Here is a 21,234-nt window from a genome sequence, read left to right on the forward strand (position 1 = left end):
AAAGAAAGATTACATACATATGTAGAAGATCGAGGTGAGTGAATGAAGGTGTCTCGGGGAACAAGCGTTACCCTAGATGGGTTAAAAATGAGCAGCAACGAAACGTAAGACAGCAGGCAATTAGCGAAGGGAGAAAGGAAAAGGGCACGTTTCGATACACGAGCCACTCTCGATGCCGAAGGGAAGGCCTTGAGACTCGAAAATCGATTCACCAAACAAATGACTCGGTTACGCGCTACACATTCCAGCAGCCGTTGATCTCTCAGTTTTCTTTTCAACGCTCCTCCACCGACCCAACTCCGCCATTTTAATGACCCGACTGGCACACAAACTTGACGACACGAACGGAGACGAGCAAACAGAGGAGGACAAGAAAATAAAGAGTAGAGCAGGACGAAAGGAGACCGCGAACCTGGCGAAAGAAAGGTCTGTTATTATACCGAGGTGGACACTGAAAATTGCAGGACGATCAAAGGTGGAAAAGAGGCGAAGAAAAAGATAAAAACAAACAGGGAACTAAAACCACCACGTGAGAAGGCGTGGTAGGGTGTGGTCGAATTTGTTGGGGTTTGTTGTTTCCTTTGAACTTATCTTTCATAAATTACTCAAGAAACTTTAGTCTGACGTTGGTGTTCAAATGAACAATACAACGACTGTTGTTAGGTACTAAAAGGCGCTGTTAATACTACCTACCAATTTTATCGCTTCGATATTTAGTACTATTTATACAACATATTCGCGCAATTATCGGTCAGAGTTTATGTCGTAAATGCTAAGTACACAGAAAAGGTGAAGACACGATCAAATCATCTAACACTGTGCGACGAAAAAGTAAATGGAACACATTGAAACCAAATAAAATAGAACTTTAAAGCAATAGGGTGGGTTTCTCCGAATGGTAACCATTAGGTAACATTTGGATTCAACTACTATGTCAATGTGTACCACTTCTCCTGTTGTCTCTATGCAACATCTCATTTCTGCACAATAATAGTCACGTATGCTCCAAAGTTCTATCCCGTATTATCTCACTTTTCACTCATCTAACGATGCAATTTCCCTATTCCTCACTTCCCATTTCCTGCATCCTTGTAGCGCGTAACTATTACATAAGGAATATACACTATTCCGGTGTTCCTACATTCTCTCGAAATCCATTCTCGGAACTCCAAACGCGAGAACACCGTGTAACAAGTTGAAGAGGTTTGCTTTCATGCTACACGAACGATCTCCCAGAGGATTGTAGCGGTGTTGGAGTAAAGGTGAGAATATTTCTCCTGGATCTACGAATTCCGATCACAGGTGCAAGAAATCCTTTATATCAAGGAGCTAGTATAAATCGCGACCGGTGTCGGCACAAGGGTCCTCGACAGAGGAAACGTTTAGTCCTGGGTAAAAAGGACCGCTGATTAGCTTATCTAAAGATACAACTAAAGCTGATTGGAAAGGGCTGCCTTATCAGGGTGCCACTTAATCGTCCCGCGTGGTCGGTTCGACTGATCCTGGCGAGTTGTGAATCCGATTATGTATACGTTTTATATCTCATTCGGGATTCGAGAGGCGCGCACGAGTCGGCGGCGTGGCTCGAAATGGAGCCCGAGCTCGGGTTACCTTTAAGAAGCACGCTTTTAATTTGAATCTCTAACTTGTACCGCGTTTCCTTATAAGGAAATGATTTATCAGTGGCGTAAGTAGAATCCTTTATTCCCCGTACGATCTCTCACATCAGATAACTGAACATCATCAAAGGACTCGGGTTTCCCGTGTGCGATTGCTGAAGTTTCGCGTTGCATCGGATTTTATCGAGCCTCAAAATCGTGCAACGTCGTTTGATCAAAAAATTTATAACAATCGCGAAAGAGCGAATATATTGAAACTTTGATGAACACTTTACTGAGAGGAAACCAATTCTTTGATTGTAAATGATTCATCCGTAATTTGATCGAGATAATAAAATTAATTAAGGAAATAAAACGAGAGGCAGATGACTACGCCGCTGACTATTGTATACGGAGAATACTTGCGCGAGTAGAATGGACCTTTTAGACTTGAATTCGCCTTTTGGTTCTCTCCGTAGCTAAGACGACAAAGAGAAAGGCCACGGAAACGTTACATCTTGATTGTACGAGATGAAAACTGCCGCCTTTTTATATTCCGGCGGGAGGAATTTTAATTTTCTCAAGAAAACAAAAACTGGTTCTTCCAGCTATAGGAGAGCGCCGAAAGGGAGAGAATCCGAGTGCATCCACGGCATTCCACCCACTCGAAGTTTCGAGGAGGAAGAACTTCGAACGCGTCTATGACATTCCACCCACTGTTTGGTTTGTTCTTGGTAAAAAAAACGAACGACACGTGTCAAAGGCAAACACGAGGAAGGTCGAGGTAGTTTGTTAAGAGACGTTTCGAAAGTTCGATGATCGATCGGTTCCTACCTCCGGAATGACTTTTAGTCACCTTCTATACTTTGTATAATAAATGTAAAATGCGACCTCGTCTCCACCCTTATCCATTCTGTTAAGAATTCGTAATCATCAATTTTTTTAATTAATACGTTATCGGCAATATATGAAAAATAGGCATTGTATAGAATGTCTAGGCAATATCGATCTCAATCCTGATATAAAGGCCTTTTAGGACTTTTTCTTATTTTACTAATTTTTAGAATAATTATTTTACAAAATTATTACAATACCTAGGAAAAGTTTATATGATATTAAAATAATTCGGATATTTCATACGTTACCCAAAAATATCAAGCATTCTATAGAATGCCTGCTTTTCATACATTGCCGGTAACATATATGTAACACAAGTAGATACTATTTTGCTGTAGCAAAATTGTAATTTTACGTCATCAAATCGAGTTAGACTTTCGACGTTTCGAAATCGGTCATTCGATATGCAACAACCTGATATTACTCAACCAAGTCGTTTCGCGTAATTGTCTTTTCACGCATAATTCGTCCGTCCGTCTCAGCTGTTTGGCTGCATAATGAACGCGTAATTACGAAATAATTACGATGTTGCAAAAAGAAGGACGAGCCGTGTCCCGAGGTAAACATCGACGAAAAACAACTTGCCTGTTTTTTCGCCGTTTTATCTTCATCAAACGTTTTCGTCGGCAAAGTGGGGTAAGGGTTCTCGGCGAAGTCTCGTCGTGTCTCCATGAGTGGCTAACACGCCGTGGTAGAACTGTGTGGCTTGTCGCGGCGTGATGAATCGCCAATTACCATACGACCCGTCACTCGACTTTCCTTTTTTCCATCCCTCTCGCGAACGTTTCCCGGCCTGAACATCTTTACGGCAACCTTGGTGACGCCAATCATGCTCGACTGCGCCGTACACGATGTAATATCTTCGTCTATTCGTAGAAAAATGTCCGATCGCCGCGGGCGAGAATTCATCACGCGATAATCACGCGCGAACCACCAACAGCCAGCAAGCTTTCATTGCGATAATTATTACCGTAGAAAATCACTGATGTGTAGGGAAGAATGATATCGAAAGATCAAAATGTTGAATTGTGGGCTGAACGAGTACTTAATTTTAATCAAACTGGATTAATCTACTCATGTAACGATTCAAAGAGTTATAAGAAATTAAAAAGAAAAGATGATTCGGACCGTCTATAGATGTGTACTAACGAATGCAAAACACGTGTACCGCAAGGTAGTTTCGATTTGATCACGTGTCATAATGAAGGGTTTGAATCGAGCGTACGTCAATCGGCCTACGATTTGTCATTAATGGTTGCTGGTCACGTACGAAGGGCCAAATACCCGAAGGTATCGGGTACGAAAAGCAATTTCAAGTGGTCCAAGGGAATTCGATTCGTTGTACGTTTTTTCCCTGGTACACTCGACAGCCGAGTGTCTCGGTATACATATGCGGCTCATACGCGCACGGGGACCTGTAATTGAAAGCTGTTACGCTTGGTATTTTATGGCTTTGTCCTCGAGGCATGCAAAACTCGATTCTTAAGGTCCTCCGACGCGGACGGGGCCGGGCTTAAGTAACGGGGCACGAAAATACGCGCCTCCTAATTAAATCCGACTAAATTCATCAAAATCGTCGTTAAAGCCACTCTTGGCCACCACCCTCGGGCGGTGGTCAAGCATCGTTGCATCGTTAACGATCCTTGCCGCGAAAACGAGATTCCGATCTGTCTAATTGCCGCTCCACGGTGTCCGAAAGCCGCAGCGGGAATTCCGTTCGAAATCGTGCCACGATAGGAAGGTCGTTGGATCTCGAGCTCGTAAATTACGCTGCGATCGTTCCTTTGCCGATCGACCACGAACAAATCCGTGAGCAGGAACAACGGTAAAGGCTCAATCGTAACTCACCCTGTACTTCTCCGTGACCGTCCAACACGGAATCGTTCGCCGTGTTCGAGACAAGATTGCAATAGAAAATTAAAAAAAAAGAAATGATTTGAAAGCGTTAAGATCATCTGATGACCCTCGATGAAGGAGTCTAGTTTACCAAAGGTATTATCCTTTGAAATATACTCGTAGCAAAGATCCAAGCAATCAGTATCAACCGGAAGGCACGACTTTTAACTCTTGTCGATCGTGCGGCACGAGGCTGCATTTCAAGCGAGACAATAATCCATCGATAATGACGGCAATAATAATAAGAATAGCAATAACGTCTTTATGAGCACCGCGAAGGGGCATCAGGCGCAGAGTGGGTGAGGTTACGGCTCCTTGACCTTCGAGGAACTGCTTGAAGGATGGGGAGGGTTATAATCTTTTGGGGGCCGAACGAAGGATCGGTAGCCTGTGCGGTTGGAAGGTGACTGGAAAAACGAGAAAGGTCTTTCGTGTCACGGTGAGCCAGCAACGCTATATGGCCGGTGGAAGATAAAGGCGCGCTTGAAATAAAACACGAGCCACTGCCAGCCACGGGCAGGGAGAAACCAGCGCTCCGAGAAGGGTGTTACACGCGGGAAAAAGAAAGATCCGATGGTTGGTTACGTTAAGAAACTAATTGACGCGGAGGCAAGAAAAAGAGAAGGACTAAGACGTGTCGGTGCAACCCCGTTAAACGTCGTGACACGCGCGCAAATTAATAGGTTGTTCCCTTGAGAAAAAGGAAGAGATTGAATATTTTTATACATAATAGAAAATTCAGAATAAGATTTGTGCATTTTATAATTCAAACCTTTCACTCGCTATCTTGCGAAATTAATATAATATTTCAGAATTTTGAAGACCGTTAATTAATACTTGATACTTTGAAAGAAAGTTTATGACTCGTTCGTGAAGAGGAAGTATTAGATTAAATGACGATAATTCTACGAACCTCTCCGAGGACTGGCGTTTATCGTAGAAATGCACACGTAAGACTTACAGGAGAGTCTCAAGTGGCTTTTTTCAACGGAGGGACTGGCGCCTGACCGTTTCGGGGAGAACGTGTGAACAGCTGGCCGTGAGAAAGTCGAGAAATATCAGCGGCGTCAAACGAAATCTTTTAATTAACAGCAATTCGAGGGTGGAGGATTGCCGTACGAGCATCTGCTGCTTAAATAAATGACTTACCCTCCAGGGTACGAGCAAATTGGTAGAGATTGGGTCCATACCCTCAGGCAATTCCATGGACCCAAGGACTGTACCGTTCCGTCATGGGCTATGCAATGGGAAATAGCGCGTATCTTTTCTATTTATGGGGCAATTTCGAAGCTGGAAAAAAGATACGTCAATTTATTCGTCTATAAATAACACTAAAGTGTCTAACTTTAAATATAGCTTAGATAAATTTAAATCTTCAAAGATTTATTGTGCAATGACAATATTGTTGTGTTTACGAAATTCTTTGTTCTTCGACGGGTGCCTGAAATCGAGGTAGCATCGTTAAAAGCTTTTATCACTTGGCTCGGTAAATGGAGAACGGTGATTTTGAAACGCATCTCTGTGCCTCTCCGTGCTTTTTATTCTTGCGACGACGGAAAACGAGTCAACTCGTAAGGGGATAATTATCCCTTCGAGTATACCCCTTTCAAATTTTCGATTAATTTGAAAAATTTGTATTTCAGTTTTGCCGAAATCCGGCAACAGTTTGGTATTAAGTTACCCGAACGGATAAGCTAGCAATTCGAAATAAGCCCGCTACTAATTTTTCAGCAGCTCCGCTTACAAAGCGTGCATAATACGCGCCCTCGGTGTATACTCGTGGCTATGCAATCAGCCGCCTACCCGAACACGAGCAACAAACACGAGGATGCTGGTAAACCGTTCTGAGCAACAACCCAACGACTAATCCCTCGGAATCAGCCTCTGTACACACTCTCCGAGGCCTCGCAACGGTGACAGATGCATTAAAGCTCGCGTATTACATGTTGCAATCCCTCTAAGAAATTATTAGAGAAATTTCAGATGATCGCTCGGCTTTAATAACGTTGTTACTTGAACGACATACGTCCAGCTGGTTGTATGTTAATCAGGGATACGTTTTTAAGTTACAAGAATCACATTGTATGAAAAATACATTGAATCACGAGAGTATTTTTAATTTTTTATTACAATTCATATTTTATTTTAAATATCATCTCGATATCATTAATAACGCGTGTATTGAAATACTTTGTACGTTTTGTAAATTGGAATTACGAAACTCGTGAAGCGAAAGTTACGAAGGATATATATTTAATTAAAAAATCAAATTCTGATCTAATAAATTGCACCGGACAGAGAATTATGAAGTCTACGGAGGGAAAACACTATTCTCGACTGCATCGATGGAGCGTGCAAAATAAATTTAGATCATAATATTTATATCTCTAAAGGATACCTAACTATTACGATCCCGAACCGGTGAAAGTAATACATTTATTCCCTGTCCCGGATGATTGTTCGATTATTGGATTAGTAACGGGTTCCGATCTTTTCCCGTCCAACCACGGACAGTCTTTGATCTCCATCGGATACGAACACACCACCGAACGACAAATGACACGAGCCATTAAGAGGCACGGTTATAAATTGCAATTACCGATCTACGAGGAGCGGGAACGGCCCGGAGTCGTTCCAATACGCTTTCCAGCGCATCGTCGCGGCTGTCAAAAGAAATCGTGAGCGTGTTCCGCGCGTCTTTTGTAGCCTCCGAGGCTCTAACAGTCTCTAACGGCGAATTATTGCCAGCTCTCACCAGTCGATCTGCATTTAATTTATCGAGCAAGCTGAAGCAATTCGCCGGAGTAGCGTGTCACGACGATGGACAGTTAACGTTCGCACACGAGCTGCGTGAAACTTAAATCCCGCTTGAGTTACGAGAGAAAATGATACGTCCAGTTACCAATCGATCGGAGCATTTGCATAATTCAGATTCTTTTCGCGTCCACTGGATATAAACCTGTGCGATTCGGTGCAACAATGCGAACGTAATCAAGGTTATTATGTAATTAGTCGTTGCTCGAGTGGAATGCGGTTGGCCGTATCGAATCGGCTCGAAACTATATATCATAATCCAGAACGCAGCAATTTCATGGTGCGTTTGCGAGGTAACAGCTTGAAAGACTCGGAAGCGGACACTCGATCACCGAGTCTTGCTTCTGTTTCGTGTCCTTTCCTTCGGCACTGATATCGATCTAGGAAATCATCATCATCGACACAGTGCCAGACGCTTTATACGCGACGGCAACGCGTAGGCGCGAAGATAATTACCGTTTTGAAATCGTATACGTTTAGACGTTGATAGAGCCGCGGCAGGTCGTAACAATAGTCGCAAACCCGATCCAACGATTCATTGTCGACTTTCTTTTCAATCGTAGGTACAACAGGGGAGAAGGTAAAAAAATCTATTGTTCCCTTTTACACCCCCATATAAGGATGACTATGCACCAAAGTGCACACGCTGCGCCCTATCACGTGTTCAGAGGCACCGCTGCTGATTTAATCGTTTGGATCGATATAAATGTACATACACAGTGTATCAGAAATATGGAATAAAGTTTACACTCTCCACTGACTCAATTACGCTTTTAACGATACGTTTGCGGAATATTGAATTTTTTAGCATAAACGCTAATGAATTTCCATTCATCCGTCCTCTAACGTTTCATAATGTTTACCAAATGGATTGCGAGTTATAACCATTGATAATGACTCTCTCCACGACAGCACAGGCTATTTCCATCTGCTCCAAATTGCAAGCGAACCGTGCAGCACCGACTTTCCACGACCACTGTGCTAACACGAAACACGCTAGATCTCTAATCTCTGATCAATAATAAATTCTACCTAGATTCTATTTTCTGAGCTTATTTTCAACCAAGAGAAACAGTGTGTGGTATATCATTCGTGTACCACCGTCCGAGGGTTTAATTTAATCAAATTTATTTTCATCACGGATGACTCCCACGGCGATCGAGGTGTTAACGAATACCGTCAAACCTGTAATTCCTAAAAGCTTCCCCTTCGACACCTTGCGTTTCACCTACGGTCGACGGCGAGTCAAAGTATCCGTAGCGTAAATCATCCCCGTCAACTGAGAGGGGTAAAGAAAAATCCTGGAAATCGGGCACACCTGGTCCGCGTAATGTAGGCAGGGCGTGTCGGTGTTGGCACAGCTTGGTAAAACGCGTAGGCCGGCCTCGTATTATGCTGATCCCCCGGGTGACTCGGTGCTCGGCGAGAATCGACGAGTTTCTGGGCTGGCGCGCGAGTCCACGCAAGAAATACCGTGGCCTGTCGCATTGAAAACGCGCGTCAAGTGACGCGGCCATACGTGCCCGCGTACACAGGTACGTGGGCGAGCGGTATAGAGCACCGCGGTGGACCAGGTGTCGCAGGTAGCAGCGGTTGCCATTTTCCACGCGACAGGCTGCCGCGAAAACTCGCGACAACAACGCGATTTCCCACGCTCCCCTATCGGGAAGAACCTGTCCGCAAGAATGGTAATTCGTCGGGAAACTGTGTCAATGTCGGTCGCTACTGTTTTTGCTGATACGAGGTACTTGAGAGAGAAGCAACGGAGAGAAGGAGCCTGTTTCACGGATAGAAGCATTTAATCGGGAAAGTGTGTGTCGATGGTATTTGTTCCAGGAGTTCGACGGAGATAACGTAAAGAGCAACAGGAAATGGTAATGTTATAACTGTAAGATAGATAGAAGGAACTTCGAAGAACTTCATGAATGTACAATGGAAAAAGGGAAATATGGTATTGCAAAGTTGAAAACCGTAAGAATAACCTCTGACTTGGTCTACTTTTACAAAATATTGAAATGTATTTTAATGAAAATAAAGTATCCTCTCTTCATTGACTTCAATTACTTGTTGACTGATTGAGTTTCGTTTTTATGCTGATCGATTCAGAATGGAGCAAAGAAATTCCGGTTGTAACGGTAAGTTATTATCTCGTGGACTAAACGGTCCAGAAATGTAATGACACTGTGATTATCACGGCGCCAGATTGACGGGACTAGCGCGAAAGAAGGATAGGGTCCGACGATGAAAAACGCGCGGAAAGGAGCAACCGTGTTAATCAATCCTGTCCGGTGCTCTCCGTTTCTACGCGAGCGAGAGTGGCGATTTTCCTAGCGGCATTCGAACCCTTTCATTATTTCCGAACGCTTCCGTATCGGTTGATTGACGTTTTGCCGCTCGACACTGCGAACTAAAAGCCCCGGCTAATTTGAATTTTGCCCGCGGCACGCTCCGTGAAAAACTCCTAATTACACGCAACGCCTTTTCGAAGCGACTTCGGCGACATTTTACGACGGCTACGTGTAAACGCGATCGACTTGCAAATGACGATGACGAAGAAAAAAGAAAAAAGAAGAAAAGAAACGTGAATCGGTTGAAGCAATGATATCGTTGTCGGTGGAAGGCATTGTAAATTATTGAGATTGAACGATTACCTGTGGCCCGCGGGAACCACGGTCACTTTTTATTCATCAAACTGTCCCTGGAACACCATCGTCGTTGACATCGTCGACTGTTTCGCCTGTAAGCTGATCTTCGAAAAAGAGAAAAACCAACGACGCACCGTTGGATCCGCGTTTAACCCCTTCTTATTAAATAAATCATTCGTCCCTTTACACCATCCAACCAATATCTCAGAGTCTCATCTTATAATTCCTACATTAATTTCTCTAATAGTCTTGGACACCGCTTTGTCTTCCTGGCGCGACACTCGAAACCACCATTACCTACTCTATCGATATAAAGTTAAACGCGGCCGTGAACGACGTAAATTATCGGTGAAGAAGGAGCGGCTGATTTTATATACCAGACCCTTGTAACGCTATAATAATAGAAGAGTACAGTGCTTTTTATTTTTATTTCACCCTGTCATTGCTATTAGCACCTATAAACGCTTGAGAAATTCACTTATCCTGGACGCCTTTAGGCGTCAACTAATTCTATTAATCATCAAGTACCGTCGCTTTTGAATTTTTTCAAAAAAATCTTTTAATACGTGTCATTGTACGACGCGCGTTTTGCATCGAACTTTTTCATAACGAAAGAGTTGAAGTTCAACAACTAGTCTCCAGACATTTTCCTGCAAGACCTTGAGCGGTAGCCAACGCTCTTTTCTGTCTAACGTAGCTCATTCTGTTAGCACGGTTGCTCGTCGCTTGCTGAACACTCTCGGACAAGATAGCGAACAGGAAGGAACATTCACGGAATACCGTGCGGATTGTTCGATCGCTATGTTGCGAACCGTACAAAATTCAGTAAGCACAGAGTAAGTTGTTCGGGAAGGGTCGTAAAATTTTCTCTCCAAGACCGTTGCCGTTATTTAAATAGACAGCCAGTTTTACCTACGTTTTATGCACCGTGTATCGCTGCATTGTCGCGACTTATCCGATTAACGAGAAACGCAAGCCAACGGCTCATTAACGCGTGCCAGGCGAAAGCAAGAAACAGGTAGCATACTCACCTCTGACTGCCGCGTTCAGCCTATCCAGATTCGCGAGCGTGAGAGGCACCGGACCGAAGTGCATGACGATCTTATTCGGGTGTCGTAGATCGCCGAATCCGTTGTCCCGTCGCGCCATGAAAATGCCCGTGTAACTTCGTCGTATGTAATGATCGCAGGTATCGTTCAGCGTGAGATCCAGGCTTGTATTCAGAACACCCTTGATCGCTCTCTTCACGCGCACGTGCAATTGACCGTTTCTCAGATCTTTGATTTTTCCCGTGAAAATGTAATCCGCTTGACGGACTTTCCTCATAAACGTGGTGTCGTTTCTAATGGCGGCGGATAAATTAGCTCGACATTCGAGAAGTTCCTTCGTAGAGGAAACGGCTAGTGGTAGCATTATGCTAATCCACAACACGAGAAAACTGATCTTCATACTGACATCCATTTTCGTACATTAACGTTCTCTTTTTATTACACTGTCCTAGGCATCACTTCGTTCCATGCAAAATATAATCGATTGTCCGTAATTATTCGCGCACCATCGCGCTGATTAACCGTGTACTTCAATTAACAGTGGCTCGCACGATTATTTCGATTAATCCACGCTGGAATCCAGTCCCGAGAGTGAGGTAATCTGTATCGGGGATCGATGAAACGAGAATGATGGATCGAGTTCGGTAAGTTCTTGCGATACTCGGAAACTGATACAGCCTCGGAACACTCGAACGACGAATAACCAGAGTGACGTCGATGGAAATGGTGGATTTCTCGGTGTTGGTTTGATTAGTTCCCGGCTGTCGATCGGGGCATCGTTTCTCGAAAGATACCCGGCCACTTTCGAGCTGAGCCCTCTAAATGGAAACGAGTCCGATCTTACGAGCCGTGTGATCTTGAGCAACAGGTTGGCGCCGTGTGTCGACCCACGCTCGCCGATTTCCAATCGTCCAGCCACTCGTTTCCCGTTCCTACCGTGGCAAGTGCGAAACTCTGCGAGAATTCGATCGCGTGATCGATAAACCGCCGATTCGGCGGCTAGCTGCCTCGTAGCCACTGAGTTTTATCGTCCCGTCGATGGGACTAGAAGCCGATTGCCCGCGATATTGTTGCGAAATGTACGATCATCGACGATTTCTCTCGTCCTACCGGAACATCGAATGGCAGGTAGCCGGGCACAAGGCGTAATTTACGTTCATCGGGGACTCGATCTCCGTGAAATCAAGAAAACAAACTTCCCGATCGACGGTACACCGATCGCTCCACCGACTCCTCGAAACTCGGAAAAACGATTTCGCGCAAATGTTCGCGATTACTTTCACTCATGCCATACTTTCCCACCGGTCGATCACGATTTTGCATTTACCCCAAAGAAAAAGAAGAAAAAGAAAAAGAAAAGCGATCGCACACGTTTCACTCGCAGAACACTAACCGGCACTGACCAATCACTCGGATTACCGTCACTAACCACTAGCCGATTCTAACTCATTGTTTACGAGTCTCTAATACACCGCTATCAATCATATCGACGAATGACGCGTGCATGATTAAACGCTGTCGCGGACGTGCTGGAAAACAAACATGCTACCGATACTCTCGTGCCGATTCGAGCCGACCGGACCGTTCGATGATCTGCAACTGACAGATGCACGGGCGCGTGTACGCGATGAGATTAAGCGCTGCCAAAAGCACTGTCAACGCGAAGTTAGCGAACCGCTCGACGTTCAAGCTGACTCGACGACTATCCTGCGCGAGAGTGAGAGAGCAGTGGTTAAGGTGGTGGTTGGTCGCGTGGAGGCACGCGCTGGACTGAGGAGGGCTAAGTGTGGATGCTGCAACTACAACGTGTAGGCGTAAGTCGCCTTAGACCAAGGGAACCAGAGGGAGAGAGAGATGACCGGCTGAGTGTGTGTCCACACGGTGCGGTGGATGGAGCCGCGCACACGCTCCCGCCTCGTTTCGTTTTACTCCCATGTGTTCGAGAGAGCTCCGACAACACGGACAGACAGAGGAGCAACAAAGACGCGGTGATGAGAGAAATCTTACCAAGACATGCGCGTCTTCGGTCTACCACGTGAGTCCTCCAACATGCGTACTATATGTGGGTGCTATTGACACACTTATACGCATACCATTTCAAACGCGACACACGTGAGATTCATGGATGAGCAGGGACGTTGATGGAAAATTGATTTAAAAAATTTTCATATTTGCAAAAGTTGATACCAAACGAAGATAGAAGGAAAAGCCGTGTCCTACCATTTAGAAAAACTGAAGAAAAATCTAATACCTTGCCGAGTCGAAATTCGACAATCCGGGTGATAAAAAGCGAAAGGAAAAAGAATGGGGAGGAAGATAAAACGATCTAATCTATATAAGCTTAACGAGCTACAATCTGAAAAAGGATTGTAATTGATGGGGATCGATAATAAGCGAGGACCGTTGGTACGGTCACTCCAGTTCGTGGTTGGTTGTCGCATCACCCACGAAACGGTGGGAATCCTCTTTAACGAGTTCCGTCGAAGAAGTTAATGGGTCGAGTTCGACGTGACAACGTACAAGAGAAGAGGCACGCTCTTGCTCGCTTATTTATGATAATAGTTTCCCTTGCGTGAAGCAGAACGGACCAAGACTGATCTACGGTGTCGTCAGTTATGGTACATCATAATTTCCGCGGATATTTATATGCTCCGGCACAATGTTATGCAGCACCGCGGTCTGGGCGTGGATGGAATGAGATTCTTGTCTTGTCCGTCCAACCAGAAGATATCCTCTCGAGTTTCGAACGTTCGCAGGAACGATTCTCGCAACAGATAGACTAGAACTCGATTTTCGCGAAAAAAAAAGTATGAAACACCTACACCATGTTTTATCGTTTGACAAAAAAAGAACCTTCATACAGAGCGTTAATTTTCCAACGTTGAAAACTGAATTTCCTAGTTTCCTGAATTAGAGCTGTCGGTGTTTAAAGATAGACGAAAAATATGAGAAAACGTGGGCATTCTGATAGGTGAGGAATCTTGAATAATGTCAGGACACAGAGTCGGACCAGTTATCTCGATGCGATAATGAAACACAGATCCCTATCTGGTCGATGTTCGCCCACGTGGACAGGATGGAATGCAGGCCCGGCTAGTTGCATTGTTGCAAGAATATGCATCGATAGTAATAGGGTACGGTGACGTTAATGAATGCCTTATGGCGAGATCCGTGCCGTATCGTTGCCGATTAAACGAGATTTCTCGTCCGGTTGAACGGTCCGGATCCGCAGCTGGCACGCGATCATTTTCGAAAGGGAACAGCCCTGGAAACGCTTCTATGGGACATTAAGTGGCCAGTACGCGACCCGGCACGATCGCCGACGAGCAAAGCGAATCGGTCCTAAGCCCACGCTCCTCCGACCTATTCCGCGTGTCCTTGTGTACCTCCTTACCGCATCCTCGAAACGTATACCCGAGGGTGTGGTGTCGACGTTACGGCGTCCGATTGTCTCGTATCTTCCATCGAAATTGTCCCTTTCGAAACGCGTAATATTCTGCGAAGTGCTAATGTCCCTATTACCAGACGGAATATATCACATTGTTCGTTACAGTTATGGATTTCGTTATAACGCATCTGCCTCGTTTCCTCGGTTAACGTGTGAAACGATTTTTAGATCGATATCGACGGCACGATATCGTGGTATCTGCCGATATTACCAGGCTGTCAAGGCGAATCTAGACGATACAGACGTCTCGGTATAGTTATTTAACCCGTAAAACGTGGAATGATTTTCGACGTGTTTCATAAATTCCGATGATCGCGTTGTTTTACCTTTTACCATCATTAAACACGTCGACGCCTAACTGATCGTTAAATGATCCGCATTTTCGCGAGGCAACCTGTTTGTATAGAGGGTTACACGAGCCGCACAGTAGACAAATCGTCGACCGATCAGAGTAAAATATGGCGATGGAAAGACGAGACAAGCTACCGCTCCGACTGATCCCGTCAGCTAACGAATGGATCGATTTGCGTGGCTCGTTAACAATACACGTAAGGAACACTAATGTCCCACTTTGTTTCAGACGACCTCGCCGCGATCAGCCTGTCCCGAACGAATAAAAAGAGAAGCAGATCTCTCTCGTCGCTTTGTCCGTCTGGTGGTACACGGCTTTCATACGTGATCGTATCCTTGTCGCATCGAACGATTATCCTTCTTGCATACGGACGCTAAGTACGTGTACAGTTGATTAAACTAATCTTATAAGCTTCTCGATCTACAACGATGCCGTGCTACAACGGTAGCCAACGAAAATTATTGCACCGAACGGATTTGTCCGATGTCGATGAGACTAGCATCGTCCAGTTTATCGTCAACTCGCGCGTACGCTCTGATCTCGGCTTAGCTGAATTTATTTATCGCGCATGGAGTATACGTTTCTTGGCACGGTCAGCTTGGATCGGTCGAGACGCCAACCCGATGATGGCTCGACCGAATGAATTATGACGACCGTCGCCTCTGGGTTCTACGTTTCAGCCTCGAACCACCCTCGGTCGCCCCGTCCAGTCGTTCCTCATCAACTTATAAATGCTCGCGTGCGCGCACGTCGTAACACCGACATCCTGAAGCTTTTGTGCCTTCGCAACTTAACGTTTTGATTGATATCCCTATACGGTGATTACGAGAAATCGATCGGAACGAAAATCAACCAGTTGATTATTAAAGCAGCATATTTTCGGCGCAAAGTACGACAAAGTAGCACGTTTGACGTATCAATTTACAAAATGATTACGAAACGTAAATAACGCTATGTCGGAGTTAAAAGCGAGAACATAAATTGAGGAAGAACCCCGGGATATTTAACATACATCGAGCGTATTCGAGCCGGATGATCTGTCGACTGTGGCAGTGGTACTACTGTGCTTCGGCACGACGCGGCGTGGCGCGGCGCATGGAATCCCATATAAAGGCACAGGTAGAAGGTAGGAGCCGTGGCGAGCGCAAGGCAAACGCGCGAAACACGCGACCACGCACGCACACGATCGCGGATCGCATCGCAGAGCACGAGGATACCAGCTACGTGGATGGAAGTCGAGAACGGTGGACCGTGCCGCGGCTACGTACGAAGCTCGTGTGCGTGTACTTAGCATAAGTCTCGCACCCGAGGCATTCTCTCATCGTATTTCATGCCGGCTATACGTTTATACACTCGCCGAGGCAAGACCGCCTCTCCTGCTTACTTCGCCCTTTTCTACCTCCTATTTCTTCCTCGTCAATTTCGTTTCCCTCCTGTCTCGTCGTACTTGCCTCTGCTAACGAAGAAATCGACGAAATCGCTAGTCGACACTGCGAGTTGGAGCGCGGGTAACCGGTCCATTATCATCTCGAGTGTCTGCGAATTATCGCGCGCGACAACGATACACGTCGCGTAAATTGCCAATCACTTCCACCTTATTATGGAATTAACGATCTATTCGAGCTAAGAACGACGCGATCCGAAGAGCCGTGATTCGCGTGCCACGCACCCGATGATCGTTCATCTTGGACAATTGATATTATTCGATGCGAGTATGATAAGCGTAAATTTGGAGACCATTTAGGACGGTCAGAGGAAGATCTCCCTCTGCCAAAGTATACGAAGATTTATGCGAAGACTTGGAGCGTTTTTAAGCAGGATTAATGTAGTTGGTGAAGAACGGCTTCCTGCTTAATCCTCTCGGTCGAAACAGTTTATCAAGAAACGTACCGATTCGAGTCCGGACGTGGTAATAGCCTAAATTAAGTCCCCGATTCTTCTCTGCTTCCTACGTATGTACCGTTATCGGTAGGATAATAACGTTTGCACTCTGAGGCGTCGAAACGAGCTACACGCCAAGGCACGTGTACCCGGTAGACGTGTTCAACGAATAGTCACAACGTGGTACGTTCTTTGAAATTAAATTCAAATAAGCGCGAGAGTGCGCAGAATGCTAAGCAAACGAAGCGTGATCGGCTAATAATGTTTAGTAAGAATATCGTAAAGAACTGTGACTGAAATCCGTTTCATAGTGTCATAAATGACCAGTTTTCCTCCTAATGAGTCGTGTATCGATCGTAAATCGCGATCGTTTGCTCGACAATTCAATCTTAACGCGATCCAGCGCGAATTATACCGCGATTGCAACTGTTCGGTCGCGTTATCGAAGCTGGGGTAGCTTGCGTTCGGGATCCTCTCGCGACCGGATCGGTCGTTTTACGAGGCTCGCCTCGTCGTAAACGGAAAGACAAGAATTCCGTATGATGGAGGGAAAAAAAGCATCACCGGAACCGGACCGTCTCGCGCTTTTCGTATCGACGTTCCGACCAATTACAGATTTCGAGGCGCGGATACGCTGGGAATGGAAACGGGCAGGAGGACTCGTTAACGGCGCGGGTTAGCGTGGCGGTAATCTTAAACCGAGAAAACGAGCGTGCACCACGCGCGTCCCGGGTGGAAATGAAATACGGGTGAGAGACGAAGGCGAGGACTTAATTTAGGTTGTTACGAAGGTCCCGGTACACCGGCCTCTCGCGAAAAGGGTGCTGTTTAAAGCGATAAGTCATGCCGGCGATAAGCCGCGGTTACAACACCGGTGAACCGTAAACGGCGCGAGGCAACGCGGACAAGATGGAATTAAAGTTTCACGAAGAAAAATGTACAGACGTAATTGTACGGAGCTTTATCGCGGCCGATGAGGTACGCACCAGGTGAAATGTAAATACCAGAGAGAACCGACCGTTCCTCGATCCTCTTGTTGAACGATCGAACGATCTCGCGACGGGATATCTCGAATCTCTTCGCGTTCGACTACGTATAATTACGCGTCCTTTTTCCCCGGACTTTCCGACCACTGTCTATTATTACCAGTCCTTGAGTAGCGACATTCTTTCGACGCTGGGATACGTTTCGTTTCGTTGAAAGCGATAGAATCCCTGGGGGATCCGTTCGTGAAGAACAAACGAGACGTCGGGAAAGGAAGGTGTGGTCATTGACAGACAGACAGACAGATGTCTGCTGTCTTAAATCCAGCCAGACAACGGACCGAGACCGTATTCCTCGCGTCCCGCGAATCACTTAGTCAAAGGATGAACACGCCAAGAGATTCTTATCTTGTATGTTTACCGAGACACGCTGCTCGTTAAGAGCCACCGAAAAACAGGATAAGATGGAATCGTGCATGCGAAAAGGCTCGGGGCTTTCTCCGCGGAACGATTGCATCTAATCAATCTTCGTGCAAATTCGTGTATCTACTCGTATGTTTGAAATAAAATAATTAACCGTGAATATTAAGTGACAATCTCGCGTCGAACGAGAAACTTTCGTTGTATATTTACTACGGCAAAAGAACACAAAATATGTTATTATTGAGTGATTGGATATAATCGAGTATCGAAGCGGAACAACGTGTAATTTACGAAATGTTATGCAGCAGCGTGCGCATTAACGAAGGGTATTTTCTGGCAACGAAATTCGAAGTGCAACCAAGCGATCGATCAACCGGCATTGACCGGTGCTCGTGTTTCCTGGTGTAAACCAACAATTACGTAGTTCTGGGATAAATCGCGTCGATACGGGGAAGGCGAAGAGTTCGTGTTTCCTCGAAACGGGATCCGAAGATGACGAGAAGCTCGAACGAGTCGAAGCTCGAAAGAATCGAAGAAGAATCGTTGGCGGAGGAACGGAGCGAAAGAAAGAAGAGAGGAAAGGGGAAATTATCCCCGGGGGCACGGCATAAATCGCTATGGACAGACAGCATGTTCGACTAATTACAGATCCCTGATTACCGATGGGCGCGACTCGTACGGCTAATAAAGAAAAAATAAATTAATAAACCCGCTAATATCGCGGTCGAACGATCTTGGTGGCGTAAGCAAAGAGGAAAGGGGGGAAAAGGGCGTTTATTAATTTATTGTGATCGGAATGCGATAAAGCAACGAGCGTATACCAGCTTCAAAGGACTCGAATATGTTATTTCACGCCACCTTGTCAGACGTAGAATCAAAATGTTTTGATCCGATGCTTTAAGGGTGTTATTAATTTCAATCGCGCGTTTTTTGATCCAAAACTAACCCTCGTTAAGTACTCCCTTATCTGGGCCACGAGAATCCGAAATAAAAAATTATACATTTCAAAAAAAAATAGTAATATCCAAGCGTATAGTATAAAAAATTTGAAATAGAAATCTGTCGATACGTATGATATCCAAATACAATTGATTCGTAAAAGTATCAGCTCGTCCTTCTCCTACGCCACTGGACGAAAATTGAAGCATCAAAGAAGCCGTCGACGAGAATCGATCTCTGGCAGAGATCGAATGGGCGGTGATAACACGATGAAAAGGAAAGGAAGATGTACAATATCGAATAGTGAAAAGGAGACAGCAATGGTAGCCGTACGGGGTAAACTTCCGCGTGGGTCTCTCTTTACTCTTCAAGATGGCGCCTAGCAGAAGGCAGGAACAGAGGCGTCCATCCTCAAGGATTTATTTTCGCCAACATCAGATTCAACTGGCGTTACCCGGTGTGGACTCTAATGAACTGCGGTGAAACTGGGTAGCGTGTGTGCGCGGGGGCGTTTTCACGGGCAATTAATGCGGCCTTAAAGAGGCTGAAGGAACGCCTCCGCGAAACGAGCTCGCTATTTCGATTTAATCGGTCCCGACGCTTCGACACGGCTAATTAATAGGATACTGTTATCCTTAAAGGGTCGACTATGTCAGTCCTGAACGATGAACTAATCCTGCATCCTCTACCGTTCGTTTTCTGTTCCCGGACTAGATCTTCATTACACTGAACAACGAGTGTCCAGAGTTGTGGTCGGCAAAAAGCCTACGGCACGTTTTAATGAACCTCGCAGAACGAAATAATAGAACTGAATCTTTTAACGGACCCTTCTGTCAATTATACTATTCAGATTATCGATGTGTCTTCTCTTGGCCGATCAAGTGTTTGCTTATTAATTCTCATCTTATTCCAACGGGAAACAGCGTTTTTCTAAATTACTAAATACTATCATTCCTTGCTTTAGGATAATTTAAAGAGAACTCGAATCTATTTTTAATGAAATAGTTGACAGCACAGTTATTTGAGAAACCGGCAGTAGAATTAATCCGCCCCGATCGCTACTTTATCTAACTCCTGACGGTAATTATCTAAAGTAATTAAAATACGTGTAATAAACAATCCTTATCATAAAGTTGGACGTGTTTAAGCTGATCATTTATTTTCCACCGATCGATATTACTGGAAAACTGATAAACGTGTATATTCCGATGGAGATTATACGAAAACGAGATACGAGCAAGGGGATGATCGTTTAGTCGATGGCTATGCAGTTCAAAGGCACCGGTGTCCAGTTGTAAGCGAATTGGAAGCGCGTCCGTCTAATGATCGAGGAATCAAAATTAAAGCAGCGAATGCTTCACGATCGAGCATCGTTCTACGTGGTCCCCTTTTGCGCCGCGATATTCTATTAAATTAATAGCTGCCGTTATGCGACCGTCATGGCAAGTAGCGAGGCAACAAATTTCTTATAGCCAATGTAAATCGACCTATAAGTCGGGGTAGTTACACTGTTTAGCCAATTAGCAGAATGCGACCGGTTTTCAGGTGTACCGTGAGACCATTTCCTTGCACCACGATGTCGCCTCGAAGCGCGATATGAAATCCGCTTCGTTTCGCCAATAAATACGCCGACAGAACGTAGACTTTGGTTCAGAAAACTGTTTTTGCACGATAGAAAATATGTAGATCAGCCACGGTCGTGTCTCGTTACCAGCACGTGCACACACCCTCGTCGAGAAAAATATTTTCCACGATCCACTTGATTTTAATAAACGAAAAAAAAAAAGAAAAAAAATAATATATACACGTGTGTATATTATGGCCACGAGAAACGTGTCATTCCGGCGAAGGGCAACTGCATTATCTTTGTAAAATATTGATATTACCGGACGTACGGAATTCGCGAGAGGAGATTCTCGCGAATCACTTCTGTCTAGTTTCAACAGAACGATTGAATATACGTAGAGTAAAGGTGTCATAATGTAGAGGAAAGAACTTGAACCGGACATCGAAGAAAATTTATTTCAAACGCGTCCCGGAGAACGACCTCCCGAAGAACACATACTGTGGGTTGACCGGATTCCATCAAACTGTAGAATCATCGGAAAGAATGATAAAACATCGCGCGATTCCTGTGATTCTATGTTTAATTCTTATTCTCGGGGCGTGTAAATGAAATTTATCGCGCTGGTCACCGGTGGCCTCCGCGGAATCGAACGTGTTAATGAATAGTAACGAAGTAATTATAGCTTGGAAGATCGGAAACCTGTGCTCGCGCTATCGCGAACCGATATTCAGAAACCATTCGA

At 45.1% G+C, this 21,234-nt stretch overlaps 1 protein-coding gene across 9 annotated transcripts in view; it reads right to left on the reverse strand.

Moving 5' to 3' along the window:
• LOC117605741 (agrin) overlaps positions 1-21,234 on the reverse strand; it is a 347,580-nt gene that overhangs the window by 295,413 nt on the left and 30,933 nt on the right. For 3 of the 9 annotated variants that reach the window (XM_076692227.1, XM_034327407.2, XM_034327406.2), the window contains exon 1: positions 10,882-13,025. The exons of the other annotated variants lie outside the window; for them this stretch is intronic. In XM_076692227.1, the coding sequence (XP_076548342.1) occupies positions 10,882-11,311 (430 nt within the window). In that variant the 5' untranslated portion in view covers positions 11,312-13,025. Of the gene's footprint in view, positions 1-10,881; positions 13,026-21,234 lie in introns of those variants that run through there. 9 annotated transcript variants of the gene reach the window in all.

This window comes from Osmia lignaria, chromosome 14, assembly GCF_051020975.1.
Source record: "Osmia lignaria lignaria isolate PbOS001 chromosome 14, iyOsmLign1, whole genome shotgun sequence".
NCBI lineage: Eukaryota > Metazoa > Arthropoda > Insecta > Hymenoptera > Megachilidae > Osmia > Osmia lignaria.